We start from the raw sequence: 22,960 nt of genomic DNA on the forward strand, positions 1-22,960 counted from the left end.
GGAAGACAGTATGCCAATTCCTCAAGGACCTAGAACCAGAAATAGCATTTGACCCAGCAATCCCATTACTGGGTATATACCCAAAGGATTATAAATCATTCTACTATAAATGATTATAAATACATCATTCTACTATATTCTGCTGTTCTGTATCTTTTAAGTGGGGCGCTTAGGCCATTTACATTCAATGTTAGTATTGAGATGTGAGGTACCCTTGCATACACATGCACACGTATGTTTATTGCAGCACTATTCATAATAGCAGAGACTTGAAACCAACCCAAATGCCCATCAATAGTAGACCAGATAAAGAAAATGTAGCACATATACACCATGAAATACTATGCAGCCATAAAAAAGGATGAGTTCATGTCCTTTGTAGGGACATGGATGCAGCTAGAAACATCATTCTCAGCAGACTAACACAGGAACAGAAAACCAAACACCACGTGTTCTCACTCATAAGTGGGAGTTGAACAAAGAGAACACATGGACACAGGGAGGGGAACATCACACACTGGGGCCTGTTGAGGGGTGGGGGGGCTAGGGGAGGGATAGCATTAGGAGAAATACCTAATGTAGATGACGTGTTGGTGGGTGCAGCAAAGCACCATGGCACGTGTGTACCTATGTAACAAACCTGCACGTTCTGCACATGCATCCCAGAATTTAAAGTATAGTAAAAAATACACATAAATAAAATTTTTAAAAAACAAAAATAAATTTAAAAAAAAGAATGTGTATTCTGCAGTTGTGGAATGAAATGTTTTGTATATATCTGTTAAGTCTATTTGTTTCAAGGTATAGTTTAAATCCATTGTTTCTTTGTTGACTTTCTGTCTTGATGACCTGTCTAGTGCTGTCATTGGAGTCCTGAAATTCCATACTATTACTGTGTTGCTGTCTATCTCATTTCTTAGGTCTATTAGTAATTGTTTTATAAATTTAGGAGCTCCAGTGTTAGGTATATGTATGTTTAGGATTGTTATATTTTCCTGGACAAGGCCTTTTACCATTATATAATGTCCCTCTTTGTCTCTTTCAACTGCTCTTGCTTTAAAGTTTGTTTTGACTGATACAAGAATAGCTACCTCTGCTTGCTTTTGGTGTCCATTTGCATGAAATGCCTTTTTCCACTCCTTTACTTTAATTTTATGTGAGTCTTTATGCATTAGGTGAGTCTCCTGAAGGCAGCAGATAGTTGGTGGTGAGTTCTTATCCATTCTGCAGTTCTGTATCTTTTAAGTGGAGCATTTAGCCCATTTACATTCAATGTTAGTATTAAGATGTGAGATGCCCTTGCATTCATTGTGCTATTTGTTGCCTGTGTACCTTGGGTTTTTTGTTTTTTGTTTTTGCTTTTTAAATTATATTTTTGTTTTATAGGTCCTGTGTGATTTATGCTTTAAAGAGGTTCTGTTTTGATGTGTTTCCAGGATTTGTTTTAAGATTTAGAACTCCTTTTAGCAGTTCTTGTAGTGGTGGTTTGGTAATGGCAGATTCTCTCAGCATTTGTTTGTCTGAAGAAGACTGTATCTTTCCTTCAAATATGATGCTTAGTTTTGCTGGATAAAAAATTCTTGATTGATAATTGTTTTGTTTGTGGAGGCTGAAGATAGGGCCCCAATCCCTTCTAGCTTGTAGGGTTTCTGCTGAGAACTCTGCTGTTAATCTGATAGATGTTCCTTTACAGGTTACCTCATGCTTTTGTCTCACAGCTCTTAAGATTCTTTCCTTCATCTTAACTTTGGATAACCTGATGACAGTGTGCCTAGACATCTTTTTGAGATGAATTTTCCAGGTGTTCTTTGTGCTTCCTGTATTTGAATGTCTAGGTCTCTAGCAAGGCCAGAAAAGTCTTCCTCGATTATTCCTCCAAATATGTTTTCCAAACTTTTAGATTTCTCTTGTTCCTCAGGAACACTGAGTGTTCTTAGGTTTGGTCATTTAACATAATCCCAGACTTCTTGGAGGCTTTGTTCATATTTTCCTATTCTTTTCTTTTTGTATTTGTTGGATTGGGTTCATTAAAAGACCTGTCTTCAAACTCTTAATTTCTCTCTTCTACTTTTCAGTTCTATTGCTGAGATTTTTCAGAGCATTTTGCATTTCTATAAGTGTGTCCAATGTTTCCTGAAGTTTTGATTGTTTTTTCTTTGTGGTATCTATTTCCTTGACTATTTCTCCCTTTGCTTTTTGTATTGTTTTTTGGATTGCCTTACATTGGGCTTTGCCTTTCTCTGGTGCCTCTCTGATAAGCTTAATAACTAACCTCCTGAATTCTTTTTCAGGTAAATCAGGGATTTCTTCTTGGTTTGGATCCCTTGCTGGTGAGCTAGTGTGATTCTTTGGGGGTTGTTAAAAAGCCTTGTTTTGTCATATTACTAGAGTTGGTTTTCTGGTTCCTTCTCATTTGGGTAGATTCTGTCAGAAGGAAAGTCTAGAGCTGAAGTCTGTTGTTCAGATTGTTTTGTCCCATGGGGTTTTCCCTTAATGTAGTACTCTCCCCTTTTTCGTATGGATGTGGCTTCCTGTGAGCCAGGCCGCAGTGATTGTTATCTCTCTTCTGGGTCTAGCCACCCAGCAAGTCTACCCAGCTCTAGGCTGCTACTGGAGTTTGCACAGAGTCCTGTGATGTGAACCGTCAGTCTCTCCACCATGGATACCAGCACCTGTTCCGGTGGAGGTGGCAAGGGGTTGAAATGAACTCTGTGAGGGTTTTTAGCTTTAGTGGTTTAATGTTCTATTTTTGTGCTGGTTGGCCTCCTGCCAGGAGGTGGTGCTTTCCAGAGAGCATCAGTTGTGGTAGTATGGAGAGGAACTGGTGGTGATTGGAGCCCTAGAACTCCCAAGATTATACGCCCTTTGTCTTCAGCTACCAGGGTTGGTAGGGAAGGCCCATCAGGTGGGAGTAGGGCTAGGCATGTCTGAGCTCAGACTCTTTGGGTGGGTCTTGCTGTGGCTGCTGTTGGGGAGGGAGTGAGGTTCCCAGGTCAATGGAGTTGTGTACCTAGGAGGATTATGGCTGCCTCTGCTAGGTTGTCGGGGAAGTGAGGGAAATCCGGCAGTCACAGGCCTCACCCAGCTCCCACGCAAACCAAAAGGCCAGTCTCACTGCCACAGTGCCTACCCTAACAACCCCAAGTCTGTTTCCAGGCAGTAGGTGAGCAGGGCTTGAGCACTTGCCGCAGACTATCCACCTCCCAGCTGCAAAAGAAAAGGGCTTAGTTCTTCCCCAGCCTGTGGAGTCTGCACGCTGGATTCACGCCTTCCCCCGAGTTCTGGCCAGGAGGTTTCTCGCCTGGTTCAAATTGTTATAAAGTTCAGCTGGAAACTTCCTTCTCCCTGTGGCATTTTCCCCACACCTCTGGGTGCCCTCCTGAAGGATCCCTGTGGTGCCAGGCAGGAATGGCCTGCTTGGGGACCCAGTGAATTCACAGGGTCTTTCCTGCTGCCTCCTCTACCCCTGTATTTCACTCAGCTCTCTAAATTGACTCAGCTCCAGGTAAAGTCAGAAACTTCTCCCACAAACTAAACTTTCAGTTTCTCACTTTTGCAGTTTGGGCGCTCACAGTATTTGGGGTATCTCCCGGGTCCTGCAATAGTAGCCCAGTTCCTTCAGAGAGCCTGTGAGTCCTCTCAGCAGGTTTGTTCTTGCAGTCATTCTGGAGCTAAAATTCACGATGCAAGCCTCCACATGCTGCTCTGTCAGTCCGCATCAGAGCTGCAGTCTAGTTCTGCCTCCCGTCTGCCATGATGATCCCTTCTGGGCTGAGCTGTTCTTATTCAGACTCACTTGCATTTCTATTGACAAATATTGTTATCTTCTTGAGGGCCTGGACCATACTTTCTTCATCATCTTCCCAACATACAGCTCAGTGCTTGGTGTATAGTTCAGTGCTTAGGAAATGTTTGTGTTGAATGGATTTTTATTTTACCTTCATGAAAACTTTCTAAAGTTATTAGTTCAAGTCAAGCTTTATTATCCCCATTAAGGCAACTAAGGAAACTAAGCCTCAAAAAGACCAGAAATCCAGGGACAGGGCTGGAATTCTAAAGCTCTTCTAACTCCAAACCTATATTCTGACTTTTTATCTGTCTCCATATTTCATGACAATAAAAAACACAGTTGGGGCCAGGCGCGGTGGCTCACGCCTGTAATCCCAGCACTTTGGGAGGCTGAGGCGGGTGGATCATGAGGTCAGGAGATCGAGACCATACTAGCTAAAACCGTGAAACCCCATCTCTACTAAAATACAAAAAATTAGCCGGGCGTGGTGGCAGGCACCTGTAGTCCCAGCTACTCGGGAGGCTGAGGCAGGAGAATGGCGTGAACCCGGGAGGCGGAGCTGGCAGTGAGCCGAGATCGCGCCACTGCACTCCAGCCTGGGCAACAGAGCAAGACTCTGTCTCCAAAAAAAAAAAAAAAAAAAAAAACACAGTTGGGTGACAAATGATATGAGTGATACCTAAGTTTGATCTATTCTTAGCAATTAGTATAATAATATTTTTAAATGTCACTAATAATGAAACTAAGGAAAGAATGCTATTTCCCTAATCACTTAGTTCACATCATCAGATAGACTGCTGTAAAATAGAAAAGTTCTTCTGTTTGATATGGAAATGTATACAAATATTTATGGTCATAGATATGTTTATGAGTTTTTCTCTGTACGTTTTTAATTCCAGCTGATGAAAAATTATAATTCAGTATCATTAATTTAATGGTAATTCTTTTGATTAACATAGTAGCTTCATGTAAAAATTTCCAGGATATCCTCATTAATCACAACGATGAAAAAAGTAATTAGGCCCCATCAGTAAAGCAACTCATGCTGGCATTCACACTGCATCATTGACATCAAAGTTTGTGGTGTGCCGTAAATTAGTATAGTTCTGATTATGTGAAAATGTAAAACTGTAAGCATTATTTATAAAAGTGTGGTGCTAATTAAAATATCTATATATTTCTTAGGATTTTTTATAAAGATTTGTTACAAACTTGCATGAAAATTCACCCTCAAAAGTAGTCATAAGTGGATTTCTTTTTTGTAACATCATTATTTATTTATCCTATCAGGCCTACCCCAATTATTTACTGGGCAAAAGAAGATGGAATGCTACCCAAAAACAGGACAGTTTATAAGAACTTTGAGAAAACCTTGCAGATCATTCATGTTTCAGAAGCAGACTCTGGAAATTACCAATGTATAGCAAAAAATGCATTAGGAGCCATCCACCATACCATTTCTGTTAGAGTTAAAGGTATATTGTTTAAAATCCATTCTTCTTGCCTTCATGAGAGACCCTGAAACTTTAATTAAATGTGGTTTTCATTATATTTTTAATAATGATAAATGTAAATTTATGTCAGCATTCATGGTACCTTGACTCTCTTCTCATTGCTATTTGTAGTGCATCTAAATCAGATTAAAAATTTACTTGTTCAAATCTTCCTCACAGAAGAATCCCGATTAATAAACGTAGGAAGAATGAAGGAAATAGAAAAGTCAACATTAGAATCCCACAGTAATAACTGCAGCAGGCAAGATCAAACAATGAATGCTAAAATTAGTGGGTGAAACTTTGAGGAGAAACAGGGTATTTGCATAGCTTCAAAGTGTTTTTATCCTGCAAAAATTAATTACTGGGGAAGTTTTAGCATGTCCACAAATACTTTATTACTCCTTTTTTAGAAGATGGAGCTTACTTTCCCTCTTCTTGAGTGTATGCTGGACACTAATGAACAGAGTATGGAATCCAGGGAAATAGTAACTTTGGAGTGGAGAAACCTGGCAGACAAAATCTTAACCAAGTGATGAATGTTAACATCAACAATAATAAGTCATGTTGATATCATATATTCCCTCACATGGTACAATTAGAAGGATTCATGACCTTTGAGATATTCTCAAAAGCCTAAAACCTCAGGTAACCATGAGAAAACATCAGACAAACCTAAGCTGTAAGACAGTCTATGAAATAAGTGACTCTTCAAAAGTGTCAAGGTCACAAAAGACAAGGAAAGACCAAGAAATTGTCAGATTGGAGACTATGACAAGTAAATGCAAAAGATGTTACAAGTAAATATGGTGTCTAGGACAGGATCCCGGGGCAGAAACAAGACATTAATGCAAAAATGGGAAATAATAACAGAATGTAGAGTTTAGTTAAGTACCAGTGTTAACTTTTCGTTAGGTAACTGGACCATGGTCATGTAAGATGGTAACATTAGAGGAAGCTGAGTGAAGGACATATGGAAACACTCTGTAATACCTTTGCAACTTTTCAAAAATGATGTTTTTAAGTTGCTTCCTAATTTTATTTATATATATATATATATATTCTACAGGGCTTGGAATTTATTTTATTTATTTATTTATTTTGAGTCGGAGTCTCGCTCTGTTGCCCAGGCTGGAGTATAATGGCACTATCTTGGCTCACTGCAACCTCTGCCTCCTGGGTTCAAGCAATTCTCCTGCCTCAGCCTCCCAAGTAGGGGGGATTATAGGCACCCACCACCACACCCAGCTAATTTTTTTTTTTTTTTGTATTTTCAATAGAGACAGGGTTTTACCATGTTGGCCAGGCTGGTTTCGAACTCCTGACCTCAAGTGATCCAGCCACCTTGGCTCCCCAAAGTGTTGGGATTACAGGCATGTGCCACCGCGCCTGACCCAGAATTTAAATTTGTGTTTCTTAGCCCTACCTATATCTGTAATTTGCTCTGTATGCTTAGATAAATCTGTCAATGTCTGATTAATTTTAATGTAAAATGAGAAAATGAGATTTGTATCAAACAGGTCTAGAAATAATACATATATGTGTGTGAGTCTCTTTAAACATTCTTTTGAAAATTTTAAGTGTTTGAAGCATCATTTATAAATCTATTTGCTCAAAAAAATGAGACTAAACAGTTTAGTGTGAAGTACTTGCTTGTATTATTAAAATAGTTCAATATGTTCTTTTGCTAAAATGCTTATTTGATTCAGATTTTTGGTCTTTTTTCTTCCTCCTATAAAGCGGCTCCATACTGGATCACAGCCCCTCAAAATCTTGTGCTGTCCCCAGGAGAGGATGGGACCTTGATCTGCAGAGCTAATGGCAACCCCAAACCCAGAATTAGCTGGTTAACAAATGGAGTCCCAATAGAAAGTAAGTTGCCTTGACTGGTTCTAGTTGCAGTATATTTTTAGAGCGTATATACATCCCAACAATGAATAAATGGTGATAAAAAATAATTCAGGTTAAGGAAGGAAGCCACATGTATGTTAAACAGAGGCACCGAATTACCTTTGTGTTTTATTACCATTAGATATTTATTATGAGTGTGAATAGTTTATGCAGTTAACATAATGGTATGTGATGACAGGTACTTGGCAATATTTCCTGTTTTTTACTTGGATAATGGGAAGAATGACAGGGTCAGAAATAAATATCACTGAAAAGTTTAGATGATCTTCTTTGTGCAAAACATCAGGTGATTTGTGGAAATGTCATAGGTGCTAGAGGAGATAGGTGGGGAGACTTGGCATAGAGCCAATGGATACGACAAGCATGAGAAACCCAGCTGTGTTAATTTAAAGAGTTTTCAGTCATAAGTATAGCAAGTATAGCCCGAGTGTTCCCACTGTCTTCCAAGGTCACCGTCCCATTTGATACCCAAAGAAGAACACATCCTTTTACCCTGATCATATACAGGATGCTTTACCTTTGCCTACAGCTCCCTCCCTGAAGGCCGCTGATATCATCCTTGAGCAGCACCTGCGCAGCCTAGCTATACCTGTTGCCCCGTTCAGCAGCCTCCCTGCTCTGCCACTCCACTCCTTGCACTTCATTAGCCAATTTCTCCAAGCTGCCACTATGCTGCCCAATGTGTGGCTTCAGGCCCTCCCATTAATCTGCTAAATTGTAGCAAAGGCCAGCTTTACAAAATTTGGCTAAAGGCATGGGGAGAGTCAAGGGAATTGTAGCAAAGAAAAAAATCTTTAAATGGATGTTGCACCTCACTGCTCCTTAATTCCTAAGCCATGGCCATGAACAGAGAACCCACTAGACTCTCCTCTTCCACCACCCCACCCACCACCAACTACTGCTGAGAGGAGCATCTTTCAACATTTTCCCCTTCTTGGAGTTCAGACCTCCTCTTAGACACCAAGACAGAGAAAGTCAGTTCTGGCATCAAACCCAGCCTTAGGTTCACTCTCCCAGTCAATAACATGATTACCTGCAAAGATACTCTTTACTCACAATAAAGATAGCCCTCAGGCTTATGATACAGGACAGACTGGCTTTGACTGCCTCCAAGTCAGAATCCAATATTGGTTCTACATTTACATAACCAAAAGGTCTGCTGAATTGACTTTCCCAAAGTAACACCACACACTTCCCCTAAGATTTTTCCAAAAAACTGCTGGCAGATTTAAAGTGGCACAAGTCCCTGTTTCTTACCATCAAGGTCTGACAACTGCAGGGTGACTGAGTCATCGCAGCCTGCTCCATGAGTATTTATTGGAAGTTCACTTGTGTCTCATAGCACAGTAGCTGTCAGATGCTTTGAAACAGGCAGCTGTGTTCACTGTAAAAGGAAGTGTATTCCTGGGAGAAAACAGATGCTAGAGGCCAGCAAATAGGGTTTGGGTATTTCCACTCCCAATTTTAACCAGGATCAGGATCCAGAGAAATGGCAGAGAGTACTTTGCGGTTGTTTCAGGAAGCTCTTGCTACTCTCAGGGGAATATGAGTGAAAACTGAGAGGAAAAAGTAGAAGAAAGCCCAGAACTAAAGAAGATTTATAGTGGCCAGGCATGGTGGCTCATGTGAGCCTGTAATCCCAGCACTTTCAGAGGCTAAGGCAGGCGGATTGCTTGAATACCAGAGTTAGAGACCAGCCTGGGCAACATGGTAAAATCCTGCTTCTACAAAAAATAAAAAAAAAATTATCTGGTACAACATATGATTTTCTCAGGAATGCATACAAAATAGCAATAAATGATGATACATGCTTGATACTTTTGCACCATGTTTTGCAGCTCAGAGTTTTTGTGTCCATTTATGGAAGGTTAAAAGTGCCCCTGAGATCTAGACTCAGTGAAACTGACAAGTGGAAGGGACTGTCCATCTAGCCCTTCAGCAGGGAAAACGGGGGAGCCAGGGGATAAACCCTCAAGCTTGACAGCCAGAGTGCAGTCCTATGCAAGGCAAATTGAGATGTTGGTGGATGACATAAGCAAGGGAGGATTAAATAATGAGGCTGATTTTTCTCCTTGATTTGCTCAGCTTGTTGTCCTTCCAAACCAGCTGTCTTAGTCCATTCCTACTGCTGTAACAAAATGCCTTAGACTGGGTAATTTATAAACAACAGAAATTTATTGCTTACAGTTCTGGAGGCTAGAAAGTCCAATATCAAAGCACCAGCAGATTTGGTGTCTGGTGATGGCCTGTTCCTCACAGTTGCTGCCAAGACCCTTAGAACAGCACCAGTCCCACTCACAAGGGGGAACCCTCATTTCCTAGTCACCTCCCAGAGACCCCACCTCTTAACCTTGGAGTTAGGTTTCAACATGAATTTTGGAGGGACACCAATATTCAGACCATAGTACCAGAGTATGCAGTGCCTCTGAGGAAACCTTGTAAATCCAGTCACCTTCACAGCTTTGAAAATACACTCATAATAATACTCCCCTTTTCAACTACATTTTTGTGAGAAGGATCAGCTGTAAAAGGCCTGCTTTGGGGGTACAGAATAGTAATACCAGGAAGACGTTAGGTCCTCTTGTAATCCTAAATTGTCTGATTAGGTAGAGAAGAAAGAGTTAGGACTAAATATCTCAAATCAGATCAGCTCATTTCTTCCATCCCAAAAGTCTTCCTTAAGGCCCCATGAGACAGAAAAAAGGAGGCTGAGCAGACATGGCTGGAATGCCTCAGCTCCTATAGATCCAGGGTCGGTCACCCTCTGGTGTGCCTCAGAGCTGTCACTCTGGTGGACTTGCAGGGAGAGGAATACCACACGGTGTGGCAGCAAAGCAAGGAACCCAGCACCACCAGGCCACTCCATGGTGCTGGTAGCAGGTGCTGCATGTTTACACCAAGGTAATGTGAAGCCTCCCTGGAAGGGGTCTTTCTTGACATCTGGTGGCCAAGCTGAAAGTGGATTACCATTTGGACATCTCATAACTAAAAGGTGATGAGCCAGCGGGTCCCCTGCACAGCTTTCTGAACGATGACACTGCAAAGGTACAGTTGTTCCCTGCCCCTGGCCTTCTGCAGCTGGCCCATCTGCAGCTTCTGCTGAGTGGCCTCATGGGTGGATGCTAAGTCTTCAACAGCTAAGTTCAAAGTGAAGTCTGCATGCCCCCACCGTGTGTTGATCTCCCCGATCCAAAAAAATGAGAGAATGAGGGGGATGCAGAAACTATCCAAAAAATTGACAGACATGTAAGGAGTGCCGCTCTCTTTTTCATCCCCTTCTTGGTAATTGTCCCATGAATTTAGAGGCCCCTAAAGGGAATTGCCTTTGAGGGTTAGGGACCATCCTGGAAATGGGGCACCAGTGCTTGTTTCCCATCTGCAGTTTGCTGACTTGTGCACCCCATAGATACATCTAGCAGTGTTGGGACACAGGGGAAGGATGGCAGGGAGATGTAGAGAGGTGAAAGTAGGAACTGAGGGCACAGACTGCCACAGTGTGTGACAGGACTGAATTAGCACAGTGAGGACTCCTTGCCTTCATCATGGGGTCCTAGTGTAGGCCCCAGAAGTGAGCTGGGAGCACAAGCTGGCTTGCTGACAGCACTTTCTACCCAAGAGACTGCAGACATTGCAGGTGGACCAGCTGCTGCAGGTGAGGGTCAGGAAACAGCTGTGCTTCTGAAGTACTGTTGTGCAGGCGCTGTGCAGTGTCCCCTCCAGGTGCCTGAAGTTTGTCTCCTGTACCACACAACAGAGACACAGTCAGGGGACCATGCTGCCAGGTACATAGCCTCCCCACTCCTGACTTACAGGTGAGCACCTAGGGACGCTGACTATCTCCTTTCGCCTCTGCAGGCTCTGGCTGCTGAGTGCACATAAATATCGTAAAAGGAGAAGCTGGTTCAGGGAGGGGAGTGGTAAGAAGGGTTCTTTTAGCAAAATGCGATGTTATTGATCTGTGACTGTGCATTTCAGACCTGAAAGCTACTGTTTTAAAAAAAGTGGAAAAATTAACTCCAAAAGTGTCTGGGCTTTTATTTCAGTGTCTTCTGGAGCTTTGCCCTTCCCCTGTCCCCAGGACTGGCCAGTTTACTTAAAGCTTTCCTTGAAGCAAAAATCACAGGCTGTATTAAATAAATGTGGAATTTTCCCAAAACCACCTAAAATTTTGTAGATTGTTTTAAAACAGTCAGAAAAAAGAACACAGCTGCAGAGAACTGGTGCTGAAAGAGACCTTTGATTTTATTGTGTAATGGGAGGGTGTGAAAAATAGAACCCAGGACCAGAAAGAAAATGAACTTGCTATTGGCTGGATTGGGCCAAGCATTCCCCTGCTGTCCCCTAGGAGGTTGCTTTTCAGAACTTAAAAGCCACACTGAGGTGGGTGTTTTTGAGTTCCTTTTTCCTCCTCCTGGTCTTCCCCACTGGAGAGCCTGTGCCATCCTCGTGGTGGTGCCCAAGGCCGTGGCCACTGTGATTCCTATCTCTGCAGGAGAGTCTAACACTTGCAGATCCTTGATAGTTTCCAACATGTGTTGTATGAGGTCTCTGAGACTCTTCTGCATGATACATGGATAAGATCACACCATTATTGTGTTAAAAGGCACGTGTCCTCTCAGGGATGAGGAGGGAAAAGAACTAAGAAAATGCGAATGGGCAGAAGACCTCTTCCTGGCACAATGGCATATTTTTCTCACGGTGAAAGATGTTGAAAGCCAGTAATCTGAGATAAGCACCAGGAGAATGGAGGGCTGGTCCAGGATATTCCTGGTGTTTCATCACGGCATCCTCCCTTCTTCCTTTTCACAAAACTAAGGGGCTCAGTGGCATCCTCTTGTAGGGATGGAATAAGTAAATGAAGAGGGAAATTTAACTCTTCACCCAGAAATGTGTTCTACATTATGCCCAAATGTTCACATTCCAGGAAATGTTTACAAAGTTGACTAACTGAGAGAAACTGAGCAGTAACCTTGTTTAAACAGACCAGTACGTGCTGCCATTTGTAGTCTCTCGTCTCCAAAATGCATAAAATACTATATGATTAACCTGTTTCACAAAGCTATTTTAAAAATGAAATTATGCAGTAAATGTAAAAACATTTTAAAGATTGATAGTACTCTGTTCGTGTAAGATGGCATGACTATTATTATTCTCATTATATAAATGTTGAAAGCGTTTATAGTTTTACCCACCAACGTCAGGAGAGTTGGGTTATAAGTATTTTCTGAAGCCCATCACCCCAGTTCTGGACCTTACCTTTGGGGCTTTAAGTTATTTGTAGTGATTCTGTGCTTTTAAATTTCTTTCTCCAGTGTTCATTGACAGCAAATGAGGTTGGTTATTCCCAGAATTAATGATTATTCCTCTGGATAATTTTGGATTTGTATACTAGAGAGTTACTCTACCCGCTAGCAAGCCCATCCAAAGGCTCCAAATGTCTCTACATCAGTGATTTTACTCTGTGTCCAGCTACCAACCGAGCCTCCATATGTCACTGTGACAGTTCCTGGGTTTGTTTGCATTTTTTAAACAAGTACTTAAGGAAAACGTAGCCCGAACTCCCATGGAGAGAGGTCTGCTTACTCATTATTCTTCCCTAAAGGGTTTATTTTGTTCCTAAATACCTTGCCAAAAATAAATATTAGAAGACTGCTCTATTTAGCATATATAAGGCAGATACAGTCAGATGCCTTTCAGGTAAAAAATATCTTCCCAAGAGTTGATGGCAAACAGAAGTGCAACTGAGCTACACAAAAGCTTTCTGACATGGTTTGTTTGTGACTGATGAGTCTTCACTTGGGGAAAATTGTCCTACTGACATTATTGAGCTTTGCCCTCCGAGTTCATAGTCGTGTAACATTATTATTATTATTGTGGTAAAAACACATAACAAAATTTACCATCTTAACCATTTGAAGTGTACAGTTCAGTAGTATTAGTGTATTCACATTATTGTGCAACAAATCTTCAGAACTAGAGCCCTTTATCCATTAAATATTGTGTGGTGGTGTAACTTTTAAAAACTCAATATATTTAAGGAATTTGAGGAACTCTTATATAGTCTGCCACCCATCCAGAGAGATTTGGCCCAGAGCTCTGCCTGGGACTCATCACAGTCTGAAATACACGCCACTCCACTCCACTGCCTGGAACATCCACAGAGACGCAGTCAGGGTGGGCACATGGTGGGCACTGAGAGTGCCCTGAAGAGTCCCACCATAGAGAGCCCAAGTGCTGGGTCCAGAAGTGCTAAGAATCTTTTTATCTTTTTTCTTTCTTTTTTTTTTTTTTTAAGCAACTTTAAAAATTCAGTTTGTTTCTCTACTTTATTCTTGTATTATTTTTTATTTCCATAGATTTTTGGGGAACAGGTGGCATTTGGTTACATGAATAAGTTCTGAGATTTTGGTGTACCCATCACCCAAGCAGTGTACACACTGTACCCAATTTATAGTCTTTTATCCATCGCTGCCCCCACACTTTCCTTTGAATCCCCAAAGTTCAATTTATCATTCTTATGCCTTTGTGTCCTCATAGCTTAGCTCCCACTTACGAGTGAGAACATATAATGTTTGGTTTTCCATTCCTGAGTTACTTCACTTAGAATAATGATCTCTAATTCCATCTAGGCTGCTGTGAATGCCATTATTTCATTTCTTTGTATGGCAGAGTAGTATTTCATGGCATATATATAACACAGTTTCTTTATTCACTCATTGATTGATGGGCATTTGGGCTGGTTACACATTTTTGCAATTGCGAGTTGTGCTGCTATCAACATGTGTGTGCAAGTATCTTTTTTGTATAATGACCAGAAGTGCTGAGTCACTGACAGAGAACAAGTCTCCAGAAATGCTGCTTTGTGTTCTAGCACCCCTTGTTGAGGCAGTAGGTGAGCATCACTGAGATTGTGGGAGTCGGAAAGGCCCCAGTCATACAAGACTTGGGATCTGGGACACATGGGCCGCCCTAAGGTACGCTGTGTTTTCAGGGTCCATGGCCGCCCTAAGGTAAACTGTGTTTTCAGGGTCCGTGGCTGCCTGCCACAGCTACAGTTTGCTTTCTAGGCCAGTGTGACATATCCGTCCTCTGCTGTCTTTTATCAACGAATCTATATGCCCTGTTGAAGGAATTATGACTTGCATTTGTTTTCAGTTTGGAAGAACATGTTCCTTAAGGCAATTTTGAAATTATTAGAGTCATAAACAGGAGATGTAAGCTAAGGAGTCAATTCAAAGTATCTCAACACCCCCACATCACTAACTGAACAACCCGGAGTATCTAAGATGATTTCATAAATGAGTTACTGATGGTGATCAGTGTTGAACAACTGCTTTTTTTTTACATTTTTCCTTGGGAATGAAGACATTAATCAGTCCATGAGGAGTAACTTGTAAGTTAGAGTTTTAATAATCCTTGGATGCTAAAAACTTGTTCCAAACTTAAATGTATGGTGAATTCTTTAAATATTCTAGTCTAAAACATCTGAAAGACCTTTAGGCTGTAAATGTGATACGGTATGTGGTAGACAGAATAATCCCTCCCCCCACCCCACCCCTCCATGATGTCTACATCCCAATCCATTGAATCTGTGAATATGTCACCTTACATGACAAAAGGGAGTTTGCACATGTGATTAAGGTTAAGGGCCTTGAGATGGGGAGGTTATCCTGGACTATCTAATGTGGGCCCAATTTAATTACATGAGCCCCCAAAAGCAGAGTGCCTTTTCAGGCTTTGGTGGGAAAGAAAGATGACTATGGAAGAATGATCAGAGAGATGCAACATTGACAGCTTTGAAAATGGAGGAAGAGGATGAATGTGGGTAGCCTCCAAAGGCTGGAAAAGGCAAGGACATGGATTCTCCCCTAGAATCTTCAGAAAGCAATGCAGCCCTGCTCTTGCATTGGTTTTAGCGCAGTGCGATCCATGTCAGACTTCCAACCTACAGAACTGTATGATAGTAAGTTTATGTTGTTTTAAGCTACTACATTTGTGGTAAGTTGTTACAGCAACCATGGAAAACTATTACAGAATGAGGGAGCAAAATACTTCGAGTTTGGGTCATAAAACAAGGATGTTCTATGGTTTGGTTGATTTTTATACAGTGGGTTAATAAACCACAGATGAAACAATTTTTTTTTTATTTTAAAAGTGATAAAAGAGTCTAAGTACCATGATGTCTTAGATGCACAGCCTTTTCCTGTCACCAAGGAAAAAGAAGTGGTGCTTAGAAAGAATATAAAGTCTTCTTAATTGGTTCAAGTTGCAGGAGCAGTTTAAGAGAAAAGGTGCTGTTATTTAGTTTTGATTTTGATCATCGTGCAGAGACAGAGACCTAAATCCCTCGTAGTGCACTTCTAAAGTGATATAATCTCAAAGTCTAAAGTGTATCATTCACAGAAAGGAATTCATCTCCAATCTCATGGAAGTTCCAAATTGCTGGGCATGCCCGGGACTAAATCCTCACATATTATGTTACCCAGCCAATTCTATTCCACTTCAGTAAGGATCAAGCCTGGTCCTAACATTTAAGCACTTGAGAGATTTAGCTGAAAACATTGTCTTCAAGAAGAATTTACACAATTTATTTCTACTTCAGCTTCAAGAATATCCACAGCAGAAAAATAAATATTTTCACATTTGGTTATTAGCCCCATACTGTTTATGTATTTGTTGATTTATTTGTATCAAGAAGAGGCTCCTAAAAGGAACAGGTTTGAACAAGCTGGAGTGTTTCTGTATTTTTTACTGGCTTTCGCCATTTCCTCTTGATCATTAACTTTTTTTCTCATAAATAACCACAATCTCTTGAACATGGCAATGTTTTCCTGAATTTGTAATGCAATTTTCACCTAAACTTGTAAGAGTTTTTTTCTGCATCTCTCAAAATAATACTTGGTGTTACAGAGCCAATCGACTTAAGACTAAATGAACATTGAGCACATACTCTTGCTAATATATAACTCAATTCTGAGAAGGAAAATTTTCTGGTTTCTGCCTAATTCTAGTCTTATTCTTACTGCATATACTTAGATCAGTCTTTATGTCCTACTGATTTTACAAGCTTAATATACATCTTTTAAGCAAATAGGAATAAATGCTTTCTATTTTTACATCCAAACAGTTGCCCCTGATGACCCCAGCAGAAAAATAGATGGCGATACCATTATTTTTTCAAATGTTCAAGAAAGATCAAGTGCAGTATATCAGTGCAATGCCTCTAATGAATATGGATATTTACTGGCAAATGCATTTGTAAATGTGCTGGGTAAGCTCTCCTTTTATTAAAGACATGGCAAATTAAATTAACGACTGCTGTTATTTTCTGTTCAATCAGCAAAAATACATTGAGCATCTACTATGTGCAATGCAGAGAACTCGGAGCTATAAAGGATGAAAAGATATAAACCTTGCCCTAAAGAATATTGCAGTCTTAATGTTCTTCCATAACACAGTTTTTATAATGGCAAATTTTTCATTGTAGAACTAGTCAAATAGGCTGTTCCATTTACAGATGGTTAGACTAAGTGTCAAACCCTCAAAAGGAAAATAGTATTTGTCTGCTATTAGTAACTGAATTATTACTGCTCTTCCGTTGTAAGAAATTGACAAGTTGAATGGCAATTTAATGATTCTGATTTTTTAAAACTAAACCATTAATCATACTGCTTGGTCTTTATCCAAGTCATGGATATACATTTGTTTTATTTATAAAAATATATTTTACAAAGTATGATGTACTGAAATATATTCTCAAATAATTGGTTTATGTGAACACTGTATTTCTTATATTGAACAAAACTACCAAAATACCACATTTGTTAAAAATTTTTGCGAGAATTGTTTTCGTGGTGCCAGGGAATTATACTTCAACCCTTTAAAATTAATATGCTTCCTTTTCAAACAAAATTACCATCAGAAAGCCAACCAATACTTAGTATTTTTCTTTTTTTTTTAATTTTATTTTTTATTTATTTATTTATTTATTTATTTATTTATTTATTTATTATTATACTTTAAGTTCTAGGGTACATGTGCATATGCTTGAAATGAAGGTCACTAATCCCATGAAGAGCTAAGCAGTTAAGATTTTGGTGGATGTTGAGAAAGCACTTCTGGCTGCTTGTTCCTTTTTCAGCTCTACTTTTATGAGTTCGGCATTTTTAGATTTTACATATAAGGGAGAGCATGCCACATTTGTCTTTCTGTATCTGGCCTGTTTCACTTAACATAATGTCCTCCAGGTTCATTCATATGATCATGACATGAATGACATGAAGGAAATGACAGAATTTCCTTCTTTTTTAAGGCTGGATGTTGTTCCATTGTGTGTATATGCCACAGTTTCTTTATTCCATTCATTCATTGATGGGCATTTAGGTTGATTCCATATCTTGGCTATTGTGAATAATACTGCAATGAACAAGGGAGTTCAAATATCTCAACATACTGATTTCATTTCCTTTGGATATATACCCAGTAATGGGATTGTTGGCTCATACGGTAGTTTTATTTTTAATATTTTGAGTATAAACAGTATAAACAATCGTTATAGTATTTTCCATAATGGCTATACTAACTTATATTCCCTCCCACAGTGTTTAAGTGTCCCCTTTTCTCTACCTCCTTGCCAAAACTTAGATCTCCTCTTTTTGATAATAGCCATTCTAATAGGTGTGACATAATATCTCATTGTGGTTTTAATTAACGTTTATCTGATGATTGGTGATGTTGGGCATTTTCCCATATACCTGTTGGCCATTTGTGTATCTTCTTTTGAGAACTGTCTAGTCCAATGCCTTGCGCATTTTTAACCAGGTTATTCATTTTCTTACTATTAAATTATTTGAGTTCTTTATTTATTTTAGTATTAACCCCTTACCAGATATATGGTTTGCAAATTTTTTCTCCCCTTCCATAGCTTGTCTCTTCACTCTGTTGACTATCTCCTTGGCTATGCAAGCTTTTTAGTTTGGTGGAATCCCATTTGTCTATTTTTGTTTTTGTTTCTGTGGTTCCATTTTTTTAGTCATCACACTCATCACTCTGCTTCTTTCTGCCAGCTTATGTGTTCTCACTATTCCCATCCACTAGGGTTATGATGAGTCAGTCATTCAACAAAAATATACTTGGCTGTTATTTTTGTGCCAGACACTGTGCTGGGGATAAAACAATAAAAAGTCTCATTCCCTGACTGCAATGGACTCACAGTAAATCAACAACTAAAATGACGCCTGAGCAAGAAGTGGGGCAGGAGGTAGAGGGAGGAAAAAATGTATTTTTCTGCCTTGAGTGACTGGCAGCATTATGCCTGATAGAGAACATAAGGAGAGAGATAGGTTGCTTGTGCTTTACCATAAACTTTAATGACCTTAAAACAAAATACAATAAAATGTAGTCCTAAAATGTATTCTAATATTACTTTACCTTTTAAAAATATTTATAGCTGAGCCACCACGAATCCTCACACCTGCAAACACACTCTACCAGGTCATTGCAAACAGGCCTGCTTTACTAGACTGTGCCTTCTTTGGGTCTCCTCTCCCAACCATAGAATGGTAAGTAGCAGCTCTATGTGTTTTTCAGTACTTCAAATGTTCACTAAAGCCTTCATATTCTAAATATGTTGGGTTTTATTCAAAAAACAAACAGGGAAAGGTGGTGCACAATCCATTACACTGTTAATTTTTTTTTCTTTTGAGACAGAGTCTCACTTCATTACCCAGGCTGGAGTGCAGTGGCACAATCACAGCTCACTGCAGCCTCCACCTCCTGGGTTCAAGTATGTCTCCTGCCTCAGCCTCTAGAGTAGCTGGGCCTACAGGTGCCCACCACTACATCTGGCTAATTTTTTGTACTTTTAGTAGAGAGGGGATTTCACCATGTTGGCCCGGCTGATCTCAAACTCGTAACCTCAGGTAATCCACCCGCCTCAGCCTCCCAAAGTGCTGGGAGTGTACGTGTGAGCCACTGTGCTTGGCCTACACTGTTAATTATTAAATTCATTCATTATTTCACAAATACTTATTGACTACTGGCTCTATGTTAAATACTTTCACGTGTATAATCTGTTTAGCAGCATACTCTATCAAGCACAGATCTACATGTGAATGATTTTTTTTTAAGGCTGCTATATTTCACAATGCCATGAACATCCCCTGGGATTTTGTGAGTAGTGGCTGGAGGGACTAGTTAGGGGATATTCCTTGATAATAAAATATCCTGTGGGATAGTGGAGGGTTCTATAAGCTTTCCAAAGCAGAATTTGTTATTACCATTGTTTCTCCTGAGTACTTCTTGCACCAGATCTTCCTGACTTGGATCCAGCCAGGCTCTCCCATGTTCTTTCACTCCCTGCTTCAAAGCATCCCCTTTCATATGCCACCCAAGGTTTAAGTCCTCACCTAGCTTGTTTACTTTAGCTGAAAGAGACAAGGCTAGGGTGGATAAGCAATGGCTCAGAAAGAATGACTGGAAGAAAACTGGAACATTCTTTACTGATCAACTGTCAGGTCCGTGCTAAGTTCCAGCTACTAAGGTCAGAATAAATGCAGGGTTAAGATTAAAGGAACATTTCCCCAGGCCCCTACCTCAACCCCAGAGAACAAAAATGGATGCTTATGCAGATGCTTTTCCTAGTGAAGGTAACAGATTCACACATAGTTTGCTTCATCCGTTTCTCCTCTCTGACATACATGCTCTTTTTTCCCTTCCCTGAATATTTTCCTATTTATACTTTAAAAAGTACAATCCTTCTAGCCTTGGAACTTTCACATTCATCATGGTCATGTTGACCTTGAATATGGCATTTTATGTCTGACTTCAAAATATGATGTGTTTTTATTCTCATTGTAATAATTTCTGTAATGAAGGTTTAAAGGAGCTAAAGGAAGTGCTCTTCATGAAGATATTTATGTTTTACATGAAAATGGAACTTTGGAAATTCCTGTGGCCCAAAAGGACAGTACGGGAACTTATACGTGTGTTGCAAGGAATAAATTAGGGATGGCAAAGAATGAAGTTCACTTAGAAATCAAAGGTAAGGCAGAGGTAATGTGTTTTTTAAATTTTTAAACGACTTTGAACAAATTCTCCAGCTTTGCCAAATGGATAATGATAACTTTACATTTCAGATCCTACATGGATCATTAAACAGCCCGAATATGCAGTTGTGCAAAGAGGGAGCATGGTGTCCTTTGAATGCAAAGTGAAACATGATTACACCTTAACCCTCACTGTCCTGTGGCTGAAGGACAATAGGGAACTGCCCAGTGATGAAAGGTATTTGAAGACGATTTCTTTTCTTTCTCTTCATTCTTTCTTTAAGCTATTCTTGAACTAAAGGTCTACTATGTAGTCAATTATGGTGATGTTTTTAGTTTCTGAAGTCTGCTGTCTCCAAAATAGAGATATATGCATTTTCTCCCTACTGTAAAATGTATCTACCCAAGAAGGTATCGTGTGATCGAAATAGGACCCTGAGAATGTTGGTCTATCTTTGCGTGCTGGTCTCTTGTGTAATTCAGGATGGGATAAAACCCTCAGGCCTTGGACAGCATCCATTGTTTTATACCTTGAACAGTGAAGTTTCAACAGATGTTTTCATTACCATTCTACAAAAAAGCAGAAATATGACCTGTTTAATCACAGAAGACTGCTCAAATCCTTGTCAGTATTTTAAAAGACACTCATTTTTATTTGGATAGGGAGTTTTTCTTTTGATTTTACCTAAAGCCAGTGAAAGGGGAAGGAAAAACAAAAACAGGTAGAGAATTTAAAAGAACCCAAGCATACTGCAGATGTAGTTAAGAATGGAAGAAATGTCATGGCATTTTCCAGATGAGACCCTCCATTTGACATAGTAGTACAGAGTAGAATGTGTGAGTTTTAGCAGAGTGGCTATAGGCCTCACTCTCTATTAGAAGGAATGCTGTATTCTGGTTAAAATCGTTTCTATGGTTCACCTGCAGCTGACCTAAAGTTGTGCTGTCTAAATATTGCCCTATTGCTTGTTAATGACCCCAGAAGAACTCTGTGGCCTTCTCTTTTATGTGCCTAGAGGCTCCATCTAATTTTATGTTTGAACTAGTCAATTTTATTTGTTGAGTTGATAAAGATGAAAAGGATAACCGAGTGTGGTGGTCTCACACCTGTGGTCCCAGTTACCTGGAAGGCTGAGGTGGGAGAATTACCTGAGCCCAGAAGATTGAGACTGCAGTAAGCCATGACTGCACCACTGCGCTCCAGCCTGGGTGATAGAGTGAGACCCTGACTTAAAAAAAAGATTAAAAGGAAACATAAAGAAAGGGCCATCAGGTTAACTGGCTGAAGCTTTTACTTGGAAATTAACTGAGAAGACAGTTTATGACTTATACAGCTTCATTAAAATAATACATGAATCCTCCATACATTAATTTTTTGATCTACTGAGCAATTTTTCATGCCCACAAGTTCCCTGTAGAAACCTCTTGAGAGATTGTTCATCTAAATCTTCCTGTTTCTAGTGATAAAGCAAATTATTATTATTTGCATTTAATTTCTCCTATGGGAGTTTATACATGTAAGAAAATGACATGATTTTCTGCAGTAAGTAATGAAGTATTTAAAATATATACTTTGATAGAAATTGAACTGAATGAGTGGTTTTCCAATGTTTCTTGGCAGCAAAAGCCTTAGTAAAGCCCTTTAGTAAGGATAATGCTGGAACTATCCTTCACCTCATTCTGCTGGGAACTTAAGGAAGCTCCTTCCTCTCCCTCTAGAGCAGTGAAGTGGTCTCCAACCTTTTTGGCACCAGGGACTGGTTTCATGGAAGACAATTTTTCCATGGACAGGGTGGGGGCACAATGGTTTCAGGATGATTCAAGTGCATTACATTTATTGTGCACTTTATTTCTATTATTATTATGTTGTAATATGTATATACATGTATATATTATTACATGTAATATATACAGTGACAGATCATCAGGCATTAGAGTGTCATAAGGAGAGCACAATCTAGATCTCTCGCTTGCACAGTTCACAATAGAGTTCATCTTCCTGTGAGAATCTAATGCTGCCACTGATCTGACAGGAGGTGGAGCTCAGCTTTACTCACCCCATTCCCCTGGGGTCTTAAGGAAAGTCCCACCACACCCTCTAGAGCAGTGGTCCCCTCTGCAGCCCGGTTCCTAACAGGACAGTACCCAGTTCTTGGCCCAGGGTTTGCAGACCCGTGTTCTAGAGGCCTGGTTGAAAAACACCGTACCAGAGGACTTATCCCTTCTAACCCAAGATTCTAATTAATTCTCATTGTTTTTCAACTTTAATCATTCTTAACGGGTATTTTGCTCTAACTTTAGAAAATGTTTACCATCTTTCTCCTTTATCAAATTTACAGTTTCTTTCCTGCCAGTGAAGCAATTATAGGGTATGGCTGCATGTCTGTTTCAGCTGCTCTGAATGCATTCTATCCACAGGTTCACTGTTGACAAGGATCATCTGGTGATAGCTGATGTCAGTGACAATGACAGCGGGACTTACACGTGTGTGGCCAACACCACTCTGGACAGCGTCTCCGCCAGCGCTGTGCTTAGCGTTGTTGGTAAGAACGGGAACAAAAATAGCACAACTGCCTTCCCTGCATTTGGTTGAAAAGAAAAAAATAAGATAAAAATTGTAAATATCAAATAATTGCTTGTTAATATGCATGGGTGAGTTCGTACCCATGTTTTTCTTCTTTGAAAGATGTCTTGGAGGCAATAATTTCAGTATAAATATT

The 22,960-nt window shown here is 40.0% G+C and overlaps 1 protein-coding gene across 50 annotated transcripts in view; it reads left to right on the forward strand.

The window, feature by feature from the left end:
• NRCAM (neuronal cell adhesion molecule) overlaps window positions 1–22,960 on the forward strand; it is a 304,888-nt gene that overhangs the window by 238,208 nt on the left and 43,720 nt on the right. For all 50 annotated transcript variants that reach the window (XR_004183175.1, XR_002521138.2, XR_002521139.2 and 47 more), the window contains 7 exons: window positions 5,081–5,265; window positions 7,024–7,155; window positions 16,322–16,465; window positions 18,644–18,755; window positions 20,070–20,236; window positions 20,331–20,478; window positions 22,659–22,783. Coding sequence is in view for 45 of the 50 variants with exons in the window: in XM_009203691.4 (XP_009201955.2) it covers window positions 5,081–5,265; window positions 7,024–7,155; window positions 16,322–16,465; window positions 18,644–18,755; window positions 20,070–20,236; window positions 20,331–20,478; window positions 22,659–22,783 (1,013 nt within the window). In the remaining 5 variants the exon portion in view is untranslated. The remainder of the gene's footprint in view (window positions 1–5,080; window positions 5,266–7,023; window positions 7,156–16,321; window positions 16,466–18,643; window positions 18,756–20,069; window positions 20,237–20,330; window positions 20,479–22,658; window positions 22,784–22,960) is intronic.

The sequence above is a fragment of the Papio anubis genome, chromosome 4 (genome assembly GCF_008728515.1).
Source record: "Papio anubis isolate 15944 chromosome 4, Panubis1.0, whole genome shotgun sequence".
Lineage (NCBI taxonomy): Eukaryota > Metazoa > Chordata > Mammalia > Primates > Cercopithecidae > Papio > Papio anubis.